General features: G+C 40.8%; 1 protein-coding gene across 1 annotated transcript in view; it reads right to left on the bottom strand.

Moving 5' to 3' along the window:
• Positions 1 to 32: 32 nt before the first annotated feature.
• Positions 33 to 13,341, bottom strand: part of ORC2 (origin recognition complex subunit 2) — a 31,506-nt gene continuing 18,197 nt past the window's right edge. The window contains exons 13-18 of the mRNA XM_070933261.1: positions 12,543 to 12,639; positions 10,721 to 10,867; positions 4,034 to 4,205; positions 3,055 to 3,116; positions 1,355 to 1,473; positions 33 to 650 (exon numbers count right to left, since the gene is read on the bottom strand). Of these exons, the coding sequence (XP_070789362.1) occupies positions 567 to 650; positions 1,355 to 1,473; positions 3,055 to 3,116; positions 4,034 to 4,205; positions 10,721 to 10,867; positions 12,543 to 12,639 (681 nt within the window). The 3' untranslated portion in view covers positions 33 to 566. The remainder of the gene's footprint in view (positions 651 to 1,354; positions 1,474 to 3,054; positions 3,117 to 4,033; positions 4,206 to 10,720; positions 10,868 to 12,542; positions 12,640 to 13,341) is intronic.

The raw sequence follows: 13,341 nt of genomic DNA, 5'->3' as shown, positions 1-13,341 counted from the left end.
CAAGTAAGAAAAACAGGTTAAATAAGCATATTTACAGTTGTTTTTATTGACAAAAACACAGCTGTTGTCATATTTAAAATGGCTTATATGGGGGAATCTTTTGTTCCCAATTAAGGCTAAATTCTTAATAAAACGATGATATCCACATCTCTGGTATCAATGGTTTATTTTGCTCCAGTCCAACCAGATTCCTAACCCAATCCTTCCATCTCACATGACACACATTTGAAGATCAATAATGGTCTGCCTATGATGTATTAAAAATATACCAGTCAATAGCTGAATTCAGCTATTAATAGCCAATCGCATGTATTATCAAACACAAGTTCTCCAGTTCAATCCTTATTTCCAGAAGATTTATGAACAGAAGGCACAGTAATATCAGTGGATGACATTTTCTTGGTCTACAATAATATAGACTGGCAAAGGGAGAAACCTGAGCAGCTAAAAATTGGCTTGCTTATACAGCATCACATTCCATTATTACAGGCAGATTAGACTCCTGAGATCTGCAAAATGGCCACACCTTAGGATAAAATTCAAAATGAGTTTGAATGTGTGAGCCTTCAAACATCATTATCTTTTTGCAAAAAGTCAGCCAATATTCCAGCATCCACAGGAATTAATAAATATTCCACTCCATCAGCACCCTGAAAATAAATTTGAGAATTAGCTTAGAAATATAAAAATTATTTTTTTTTTACTTATTCCCTCTACTACAGGGGTCCCCAACCTGGCTTCTTGGCCAGGTTGGGGACCCCAACCTGAATGGTTGGCCAGTGTTCGCATGTGCACCCTCCACTCGCACCAGCGTTGTGGTGTTGCGCGGGTGCTAGCAATGCTGCGAGTGCACCCCCATTTGCACTGACATCGTGCTGGTGCTAGCAATGCTGCAAGTGTTGTGCGGGTGCTAGCTTCACCATGAACACAAATCCCCCACTCACATTAGCGTTGCAGCAGCTTGTGGGCACTAGTGTCATGAGCATTGTGGCAGCGCTTGTGACCCCATTCACTGCGCACATGCATAGATAAAGGCGCCTGCCCCTCCCACTGGGCCGCCAGCCCAGAAAGGTTGGGGAACTCTGCTCTAGTACAAAATTCAATATTTTGTGAGGAGTACAGTAAACTTATCCTTGTGTCTTAGTCTGTATAACTGAGTAAGAACATTATTTGGCTTCTATCAATACCCTGATTGCAAAAAATATGGCATTTTATCTTCATTACGAACACCTAACATGTGATGTTCTCCTGGCATTTATCAATGTAACCATAATAATTCAACCTGGATTCTTTCTCAAAACATGGTTAAATAAGATGTAAGTTCACAATTGACACAAAGATTCTCCTCACTTACCCTCTTAGTCCGAATGAGCTTGTGATCCCTGAATTCTGTGAGCTGAGCTCTAAGAGTTAGGTCACTATTGACCAAGAAGGCCTCCCGACAGCGCTGATACAAATCTTGGAAAGAAAGACCTAGTAAAAGAGAAGCAAAAGAAGTTTAATATCAGGCATAAAAAATAAATTTTTGTTCAAATGGATAACTCTCATTTCAACACCAAGAAACATCATGTAATCTGTAGAATTTGATTGCTAGTGCTGAAGGTATTTTTCTTCCCTAAAACTTTCAATAAGAAATGCACTTATTATTGTACATAACATTAGTTTAAAACTACAGTAGAAAAATACCAAAGACAAAGCAAGCCACCAATGTTCAAGCTCAAAGTATATTCAGTGCATATCTCAACACAGTTCTGATCAAGTCTAGGACAACTTGCCACAGCCAACTCACCATAGGACAATTTGCCATGGGACAATTCAACATCGTATTAATTGTTTCATGCACTTTTATTATTGGTGACTGCGTTTTCATTGAAATTATTTTAACTCCTGTATTTCTGGATTGGCTTTGTTTTATTGTTATTGGCCATAGTTCCATTGAAATTAATTTAAGTGTTATATTTGTTGAATTGTCTGTGGCGAGTTGGCCGTGAAGAGTTGTCCCATTCTGTTCTTATCTGTCTGCATATATGTCAATTTGCATATGTTCATTCTTTTTTATATTCTGATTTTATCATCAAATTAAACAAAGAAAGGTTTGTAAAGTCAGTAATTTACAAACAAGAATTGCAAAGCCAATTTACTCTATATTGTGATTTGGATATAATGGAAATTATTGCTTAGTCAGAAGTATGAAAAATATTGTAAGCTACATCATAACTTGAGGCTATGTCTGCACTAATCCAGTGGCTGGTGCCCACATTATTCTAAGCTATAATATAGTTTGTTCTTGGCTTAACTCAACATAAGAACATATTCATGGTTTAAGAATTATCTATAACTTGAACCTTATGAATGTTCAACAGCATTTAGATTTTGCATGAGTTCCGCCATTATTTGATACTCATTTTCATAAATATATCGATAATTGACCAAAAGGTTATAATAAAGTAATTTATTATTTTCTCACACAAAAACAGTATGCATCAGAATCTATCAATGAGAAACAGCACTGGAATTTTCCTACATTTGTACACTAATTAATATATGGTCAAAGGCTTAGATGACCATAGAAACCAAGAGAGCATGACTTGGCTGTTTGGTGAATTGAAGAAATGGAACATAATGAAAGGAGGAAAACTATATTCCAACTACTTCCCAAACAACTATTTGAGTAAGCTAATGTGAGCAAAATTCAAAAGGGAACTCTGCATAGTGAGTCGTCTTCACCATTTAAATTGTGTTCCTTGTGAGGATGTGCTCAGAAAAACCTTACAACCTAAAAAAAAATGAGATCCATTAGCCCAAGACCAGAATTGGTTCTGATTACAAAGCCTCAGACTGCTCTTAAATATTTTCCATTATATATCCTAGCCTACTAATTTCTTTTAGTTTAAAGCTATACCATATTCCAACTAGAAAAAAAAAAAACATTAAGTCTCAGCCTGTTTGTTAACAGATAATGTTCAGTGTCAAAATTCTCCACCAAGCTCTTGTCTTGACAACACTGCTCTTGTTTGAACTCCAGGAAACAAATTACAAATGTTGCATGTTTACCTAAATAGGAAGGATTATCCATATTCTCCAATTGGTACTCTACTAAGAGCCTAAAGATACCCCTAGAAAGAGAGACAACCATGTTAATATAGTTAAATACAGCAAGAACCATACATCCACATTCACTCCTTGTTTAGCGATTAACCACAATTAGAAAACATTTGCAAATATGACAGTAATTTAAAAATTCATTTTTGAACCAATATGCACGTTTACAACCAGATTTCATACACCTGACAAACGGAGACCAGAGTGAAATTAACAATGGCAGAGCTATATAAGAAAAAAAAATTCTGGATGACACAGCAACCACTGTGATCTTCACAGTGTCAAAGTTGTGTGTTCATGTAGCGACCATTTCACTTAACAACCTAGTCAGTGGAATAGAATTCAATCAGAAAACTAGGAATGAGTACTTATCACTGAGGAAAAATCTCCTAGGAAAAATCCATACTCCTCATACCATTTATATATTCTTACTTTTATATTTTCTTTAGTGGTTCCACTAAACATTGGAGTAACTCTTGCTATTCCATGCATCAATGTAGCTGCCATTTTTTATCAGCTGGTTTTACTCTCCCCAAAGAAAAAAAAAAACCCTATTTATCTAAACCCTATCTGTCTATTTTAAAATACCTCATTTATTAAAAGAAGCAGAAAAATGCAATAAAGCAAAATCAAAGATTTGCATTCTATCTCAGCTATTTTATGAAACATATTACAACACATTGCTTCAAAGGAACTCAAGAGCATCACACATCCTTCAACTTGTTGAGTGGGGCAGTTAGTAGCCACAGTTCAGCACATTTGGAGGGCTACAAGTTCCCTATCCTGCACTGGGAAAACACCATTAAGTTTTTTTTTCATCCCCACTTGCAATGTATAAAAGAATTATATTTTTAGTATTAGTCTTACATACTAGGTTTTTTTCTGGTCATACGGAAGAATCTCTCCTGTTTCTCACAGACTTATCTCTTACCTTGCATTAGAAGTAAGACTGCAAAGAACATGTGTGAGGGAGCTCAATGCCAAAGATCCCGAATGCTGTACCAAGAGCGAGTTCTCATAGGCTGTTTCTTCTGCATAAGGGCTGAAGGTGGTCGTTTCATACCACAACCAATTATACATGCTTCGTTTTGCTTGATCCCACACTATGAATGCAGAAGACAAATATCAAAAAGAAAGAAAATATGAATGCCCTAAAAATAGAGAATACATACCATAAAACTATGAGCATTGTAAATGTGGAAATGGCTTTCCATAACATCTTTTATGATATGCCAGCATAAAAATGCCACAGTAATTCCAAACTGTTACATGAATTAAGTTCTTTTTATGACAAATTGTTGTTTGAATAAGGTCTGATACTAATTAGAAAAGAGCACATATCTTTAATGAAGAAGTGTGTTTAAGGGACTCAACTGGCTTTTGGGTGGCAAACTGGGGAATGCATTCCGAAAAAGAAGAAAATATAATATAATATGAATATAATTAAATTATTAAACACAATCTTATTCCATCACATTATTCTATTAGTTTCAAATCCTTTTGAAAATGAGGTTGTCTTTAGAAAGAACTAGGATTTATTCCTGTGTAAACGTTTTTAAACAGGGCCAAGTTGTGGCCCCTTAGACTGTCCTAGTGGAGAAGAAAGCAGGACTTCAACTAGGAGGACCATCTGAAGAAAAAAACCGGAGGCCTCCGTGAAATGCACTGGGCCTCCCAAGGCAAGATGGTGGAGTGGAAATGATCAGACAGGGTTAAGGCTCAGTGACTGGAGGGCATTCGTTGTTTGCTGGGATACCTCAATATGTGGCTCCTCACAAGCCATCAGTAGAGTCCCTAGAGCACTCCCAGACTTGCTTGAATTTTATTCGACATCTTTTGAAGCTTAGACCACTTTTTACTGTTGCTCGATATATTAATTTTATCTTGGGAGGGTGTGTATGTGTGAGTGTGTTTGGGATGGATTGAAATTTAAATTATTTTAGAATGGAAGGGGTGGGTTTGGAGTGGCTGGAATTAGGGAGAATGAGGGAGCCGGGGACAGGAAATGGAGTCCCCTCTGCTGAGTGTGCAAGCAGAAGCAGATGGGGGCTCAGATATGACCCCCGGTTCAGTATGAGTGGGGTGCCTTACCTGCTGGTGAAGAGGGGGGCCGCTGAGGTGGGGAAGGGGATCTCTGGGGGGATGGAGAGCCAGAATATTGTGGTTACAACTGGGAGAGGTAGTTATGGCGAGAGCCAAGGGGTAGGCCGCTCTCAGAGAACTAGGACTCGCTGCCTCAAAGCGATTACTTCTGCCAGCCCCTCTAGTTTTGGTTCATCGGGCTCACCTCATATACCTGGTGACTTGGGATGTCAGGGTCCTGGCCTCAGGCTGCTGCTGTTTAATGCCAGGTCTGTTGTTAACAAGGCTCCCCTCGTTCGGGACCTAATCCTAGAGGAGGAGGCTGACCTGGCATGTATAACTGAGACCTGGCTGGGCCAGGAGGGGGATGTTCCCCTCTCAGAAATGTGCCCAGACGGATTTCAGATATTGCATTAGCCGTGACTCCAGGGAAGGGGTGGAGGAGTGGCAGCTATTGTCCGGAAGAGTCTCTGTCCTCGCAGGATCCCTGCCCCGGAGGTTGTTGGGTGTGAGTCTCTCCTCTTGCGGTTGGACTCAAGGGTTCAGTTGGGCCTGTTATTGACGTACCTGCCTCCCAGCTGCGTTACAACAGCCCTGCCTGTGCTGCTAGAGGCAATAGCCGGGTTGGCGGTGGAGTTCCCCAGGCTTATGGTACTGGGGGACTTCAACCTGCCGTCACTTGGCGAATCCTCAGATGTGGCTCAGGAGTTCATGGCTTCCATGGATTCCATGACAACCATGGACCTGACTCAAGTAGTTCAGGGTCCAACCCATAGGGGAGGACACACACTTGACCTGGTGTTTCTCTTGGGGCAGTGGAGACAGGATCTGGAATTAAGGGATATAGATGCTTCTCCCTTGTCGTGGTCAGATCATTTCCTGTTGAGGTTGGACTTTAAGACGCCACTCCTCCATCGCAGGGAGGCGGAGACGATTAAGTGGTTCTGCCCCAGACGCCTAATGGACTCGGAAGGGTTTCAGAAGGAGCTTGGGAAGATACCTGACTCCCTTGTCCACAGTCCAGCCGAGACCTTGGTGGCTGCCTGGAATAGGGCAGTGTCTGGGGCATTGGACAGGATTGTGCCTTTGCGACCTCTCAATGGCAGTGGATCTAGGAAAGCTCCCTGGTTTGCCGAGGAGCTCCGGAAGATGAAGCGCCAGAAGAGATGTCTAGAGCGACGCTGGAGGACCAGTAAATCTGAATGTGACTGAACACTCTTGAGAGCCTTTATTAGGACTTATTTAGTGGCGATATGGGCGGCAAAATGCTCGCATTTTTCCGCACTTATTGCATCTGCAGATTCTCGCCCAGCCGCCCTATTTAGGGTGACTCGCTCCCTCCTTAATGTAGGGGGAGCGGAGGAGCCCTTGCAGGGTAGAGCTGAGGAGTTTGTACAGTTTCTGTCAGATAAAGTTGCTCAGATTCGGATGGACTTGGACTCTGATTGGGCAATACCGACAGAGCTGAAGGGGGCGGGTCTTAGTCCTATTGTGTAGGACGAGTTTGAGCCAATGACTCCTGAGGAAGTAGACAAGGCTGTAGGTGCGATGAGTTCCTCCACCTGTTTGTTGGACCTGTGCCCCTCCTGGCTGGTTTCGGCCAGCAGGGAGGTGACACGAGGCTGGCTCCAGGCTTTAGTTAACGTGTCCTTGAAGGAGGGGTCCTTCCCGCAACCATTAAAGGAGGCAGTTATAAGGCCCCTCCTCAAGAAGACTTCCCTGGATCCAGCAGAAAGGTTGTAGAGAAAGTGGTGGCACTTCAGCTCCTGCGGTCATTGGATGAAACGGATTATCTAGACCCTTTTCAGTCTGGCTTCAGGCCTGGCTACAGCACGGAAACTGCCTTGGTCACACTGATGGATGATCTCTGGCGAGCCCGAGATGGGGGTCATTCCTCTATCTTGGAGCTACTTGACTTCTCAGCAGCTTTTGATACCATTGACCATGGTATCCTTCTGGGATGACTAAGGGAGTTGGGAGTGGGAGGCACCGTGTTACGATGGTTCTCCTCCTATCTCTCTGGTCGGTCACAGTCGGTGATGGTAGGACGACAGAGGTCAACCCTTAGGCCCCTTGTTTGTGGGGTGCCTCAGGGCTCGGTTCTCTCTCCCCTATTTAACATCTACATGAAACCGCTGGGTGAAATCATCCAACGATACGGGATGGGATATCAGCAATATGCTGATGATACCCAACTGTATATCTCCACCCCGCATCAGTTCATTGAGGCAGTGGATGTGATGTACTGGTGCCTGGAGGCTGTGAGAGTCTGGATGGGAGTCAACAGGCTCAGATTTAACCCAGACAAGACCGAATGGCTGTGGGTATTGCCTCCTAAAGACTATGTCGATTGTCCATCTCTGGTCCTTGGGGGGGCGGGGAGAAATTGTCCCTCTCAGAACGGGTTCGCAATCTGGGTGTCCTTCTAGACTCACAGCTGAGATTAGAGCAACATCTGACAGCTGTGGCTACGGGGACTTTTGCACAGGTTCGCCTGGTGCACCAACTGCGACCCTACTTAGATCAGGAGGCTCTCCTCAGTCACTCATGCCCTTGTCACCTCACGGTTGGATTATTGCAACACGCTCTACATGGGGCTACCCTTGAAAAGTGTTCGGAGACTACAGTTGGTCCAGAATGCAGCTGCGCGAGCTATTGTGGGTGCACCTAGATACACCCACATTACACCAATTCTCCGCGAGCTGCACTGGCTCCCTATCGGTCTCCAGACACAATTTAAGGTGTTGGTTATTACCTTTAAAGCCCTACATGGCTTAGGGCCAGGCTATCTTCGAGACCACCTTCTACCGCATAGCTCCCAACGACCGGTAAAATCCCACAGAGTTGGTCTCCTCCGGGTCCCGTCAGCTAAACAATGTCGGCTGGCGGACCTGCGGGCGAGGGCCTTCTCTGTGGCTGCCCCGGCTCTCTGGAACCAATTACCTCCTGAGGTCCGGATCACCCCCACCCTATTGGCCTTCTGGAAAGAGGTGAAACCTGGTTTTTCCGGCAGGCCTAGGGCCGTTGATCTCGCTGGTGCAATCTTGCGAGACCCGGCCATGAATGGAGTGTATGGGTTTTTAAATCTTTTTTTAAAACAACTTTTATGGTATATTGTTCGCATTATTTTTTGATGTAAGCCGCCCAGAATCCCCAGGGAGTTGGGCGGCATAGAAATGCGACAAATGAATAAATAAATAAATAAAACTGTGACCAAGGTTTTCATAGATTTCATGAAAGCCTAGAGTCTCAAATCATACATCTCTGAAAAACATCAATTATAGTATCAGCTGAATAGTCATTTCCAGTCCTTATTTTTATTTAAAAAATGATCTTGGATTTTCTTCATGAAGAGTCCTTCTAAATGTCTGGCACAGGCATCAAGAGTGTGAATTAACTTATCCTATCTCTTAGGACAAGAACTTTGACTAGACCAAGTTTTATAGGCCACACCTATTAATCCACTCAGTTTCTTTTATGACACAGCCATAGAAAAAACAACTAGAGGAAAAATGTCTAAGGTGCTTTTTCAAAAGGCAACTGGACTATGTTTTGTTCCTTGAGGAAGATATTTCGCTTCTCATCCAAGAAGCTTCTTCAGTTCTGACTGAAGTGAAACATCTTCCTCAAGGAAAAAAAACATAACCACTTGACTTTTGAAAAAGCTCTTTGACAGGATGACAGCCATGACCTGGATGACTGAGAATCTTTAGAGACACGCAGAAGAATGTTTAACTGATGGAAAAATGGAAGACCAAACCACTGTCCTATGAATCTTAATTAAAGGAGCATGGTTGGAAAACAACGTAGATGCCAATTGAATAAATATGGGAGTAGCTTTGGATCCATTACATGATGCAAATTAGAAAGGAGCTAGCATTTCAATATTTACTATAAATAAAGCTTCCATTTGATATACTTCTGTTGCTGAAATTCTCTTGTAATGGCTCCATTAGATTTTCTACAATAAATCTACTATCAGTTTTGAAAGTCTATATGTTCAGTGCTTCTCCAAAATCTACAGAGATCAAAATGACAACATTTCTGGCTTTGACAACTAATGGGAACCACAGTCTGCCTTCTATGTTATGATGAAAATTTCTGTGTGAGAACATCTGGAATGACTGAAATGATTGGGGATCTATTCAGTAGCTGAAGAACTTGAAAATCAATGTCTTCAAAGTAAATAGAAAGCCACTGGAATTACTATTGCCTTTTGCATCATGATTTTCCATAACATCCAACAGGCTCAAAGAAATAAATACAGGATAAAGTCTATTGCAAGCTTGGTGATGGGACAGTTCCCTGTATTCACTGCCTTGGCTCTCTCTGACAGTAACCTAACATCGTATCTTGGAATCAGGACTGAAAATAGCAAAACACTGTTAGCATGATCTACTTCTATGCTCTTTGTGTATGTTGTACATAAGATTTCTCTTATGTACCAGCTTATGAAAAGATTTAAATTTTGATGTCTGATAATTCATGTCTGAAGATGTTAAATAAGCATGCTTCATTTGGTGGAAAAATGCTTTATAAAGCCATTTGCACTGCCCTAAGCTTTAGCAAATGGATGTCATATCCATTTCTGAAAGGAAATCCTGAGCTGCAAACTCTTGACTGTGTTTGCCATCCTTCCAAGCAGCCATCGTTTGCTGAAGTTCCCCACTACCTTCAGGAAAACTTTTCCCTATAGAAAAATTAGTATTACATACACCTATGGATTTGGATAGGTAAACATCATACACGGTTGTGCATGGTATATAAGTATCTTTCAAATCTACAAAGGGCACGAAATCTGTGGAAGTTATATTTTGATTGTTTAGAGATGGTTTATGTTGTGTTACAATTTTTATGCTATATTTTAAATGGAGAAAACACTTCTTTTAGCTAATTTGGAATGTCAAAGATGGAGGAAATTCATAAGAAAGAGTTTTTAAATTTTTAGGAATTTTTCCTTTGTTTGAGATGAATATGTTGTATGGCTGCTATGCACAGAAAGAAAGGACAAAGTAAGAGGAAGATTATCCTATAATTTAAGGTCTACAATGAACTGGTTGGCTGACAGAGTTTATGAGACTAAACTGGCTGTCCATTCCCTGTTGCCATGTTGAGATGGCAGGCTGAATTAGGATGCCTCCAAACACCAACTAGGCAGGGATAGATTAAAACTACTTAAATAAGTCCAAATGTAAAAGTACAGCAGACTCATAAATTTAGTACTGTCATCTTGTAGAGAAGCAATGTCTTTAACGCTTATTTATAAAAAGACTTTATAAAAACACCCTGCTAAAATAAACTGTGATCTGAAACTGCCATTGAACTGTTCTGAGATTCTGCTTAACTTGTACAAAATAAATCATAGTCTCTTAAGAAATTTAAATATAAAATAATAATTCCACCATTGGTAATATGCAGAATAAAAAAACAGTCCTAAAATAGATTATGCTTGTACCACAAGGGGACCTGTTACTAATGTCTGGCATTTATGATGAATTTACACACAACATACAGTTTGAAAAACCCAGTAACCTACTGAGAGGTGCATTAATATGATCAATAGATGCTATGAGGTAGACATTGGAAAGCGAAGACAATTGTCCTAGGATTTGCTGATTTTTATCTCCTCTTAACATCTTACTGTCCAAGTTGTGGATGAGAAGATATAGTTCCGAGGAAACATCTGGCAAACAACAAGAAAAAAAAAAGAAATACCAATAGTCAAAGATCAAAAATAGAATATATAAATAATGGTTACAGGATTTGTGTCTGGAATATTTTATGCTTATGTGAAAAAAAATTGGTAATGTTTGAAATAAAAGTTTTCCAGAACAGTTTACAAACATTTTAAAATTACAATGAAATTTACTTTTAAAGCAGCAGCTTATAATACATAATCATTTATTTATTTATTTATTTATTTATTTATTTATTTATTTATTTATTTATTTATTTATTTATTTATTTATTTTTATACCGCCCTTCTCCCAAAGGACTCAGGGCGGTGAACAGTCAGAATAACATACATATAATGTGAAATAAAAATAATTTAAAATAATTAAACCAATTTGGCTCATCAAGATCTTCAGTGTAGAATTTAGATAATCTGAAAAATTTATGCCAGTCTGGCTTGGTGAAATAGAAAGGTCTTCAGGGCACGACGGAAAGTACGGAGATCTGGGATCATTCGTATCCCTGGGAACCACCAGCCAACATTGCTTTACTGACGGTACTCTGAGAAGGCCCACTCTGTGGGAGCGTACTGGTTGGTGGGAGGTTATCGGTTGCAGAAGGTGGTCTCGTAGGTACCCAGGTCCTAAGCCATGGAGCACTTTAAAGGTAAGAACCAACACCTTGAAGCGCACTCAGAAGACCACCGGGAGCCACTGCAGCTCGCGTAGGAGAGGTATTACATGTGAGTGCCATGTCGCTCCCATAATCACCCGCGCGGCCGCATTCTGGACCAGTTGGAGCCTCCGAGTGCACCTCAAGGGTAGCCTCATGTAGAGAGCATTACAGTAGTCCAGTCGGGAAGTGACGAGGGCATGAGTGACTGTGCATAAGGAGTCCCGATCTAGAAAGGGGCACAACTGGCGAATCAGGTGAACCTGATAGAAAGCTCCCCTGGCCACGGCCATCATATGTTCTTCTAAAGACAGCCGCGTGTCCAGGAGGACACCCAAGTTGCAAGCCTTCTCTGTGGGGGCCAATGACTCGCCCCCAAAAGTCAACGATGGTATCAGCTGGCTATATCGGGGCGCCAGCAGCCACAGCCACTCGGTCTTGGAAGGATTGAGTCGGAGCCTGTTTCTCCCCATCCAGATCCGCACGGCTTCGAGGCACCGGGACATCACTGCAAGAGCATCATTGGGGTGGTCTGGGGTGGAGATGTACAGCTGAGTATCATCAGCGTAAAGATGGTTAAATTAAATATTAAATCTTCTTTACATGAATAACCTATATTAAACCTTCATTAGTTAAACAATATATGCATTTAATGTGATTGAACAATCATGATAGAATTGAGCTTCATGATGGCAAATTGAAAAGGGGAAGACCACTGATTGGGATGAAAAGATGGGATGAACTGAAGACAGAAATCCAAGGATACTAGAAATGCTGTAAAAGATCTTTGCTGCATGATTCCTATCATTTGGGGGAGCGGGGGGAGCCAGATAATCTGTCCTTCAAAGCAGGAACCTCAGCATTATTTCAAACCTACTGGATAAAATCTCACACATTCTAAATTTTCTCTATTAAATGCAATTTAAATCACCTCAGTTCATTAGTAACAATATATCAAGAATGTTCAAGGGAGCTATACATAACCTTATAAAATGACTGTCCATATAGTTTACCTTCTTTAAAACTTTTTAGGATGAAGTCCACCTGGTCCTGGGGGCTACGAAAGGTACCCATGTGATTCAATACCTCTTCTGTTATAGAATTCAAAATCTGGCACAGAAAAATGGTAGGCCATCATCTTCTTTTAACACTTTGTTTTTAAAGATTCTTAGAATTAAATCTGAACTGAAAACAAACTTTTGACCATTATATCTACTTGAATAAATTATAACATTCCTTTACTGAAAGTGAAATTATTGTAGAAACTCTCACAAAATGTAGAAATACTTTTCATATAAAAAGGTATAATAAGCAAAAGAAGAAGATTACATAGACTGCAGCTTTTATGAGAGCAAAACTACACCCAAAATGTTGTCAAGAAAAGTGCAGGGACTTGTCAAGAGTCAGGGCTTACTCCATGGACAATAAGAACAAGTAGTTCCTGTCCCAAAGTTACTTTTCCAAAAGGCAATTGGATTTTCTTGGCTTTTTCCTTGAAAATATTTTGCTTCTCATCCAAGAAGTTCCTTCAGTTCTGAAGGAACATTTTCAAAGAAAAAAACCAACGAAGTCCAGTTGCCTTTTGGAAAAGCACCTCTGGGACAACCATGACCTGAATGATTGAGAACCTCCGTAGCCAAGTAGTTCCTATGTTTCAAATTAATCCAATTTGCTCCTAATATCTCTTTTCCTTGCAAGTGGAATCTATAAATAAAAAAGTTGCACTCAAAATAAGTCCACAATGCAGTTTGGCTAGCTATATTCTCACAATATTCTAAGCCATGATTTAACTATGGTTTACAAAACAACTGG

Source organism: Pituophis catenifer, unplaced genomic scaffold, assembly GCF_029215685.1.
Source record: "Pituophis catenifer annectens isolate HBS135680 unplaced genomic scaffold, rPitCat1.0.hap2 SCAF_1, whole genome shotgun sequence".
In the NCBI taxonomy this organism is placed as follows: Eukaryota; Metazoa; Chordata; class Lepidosauria; order Squamata; family Colubridae; genus Pituophis; species Pituophis catenifer.
This window is presented reverse-complemented; position numbering and strand designations above follow the sequence as displayed.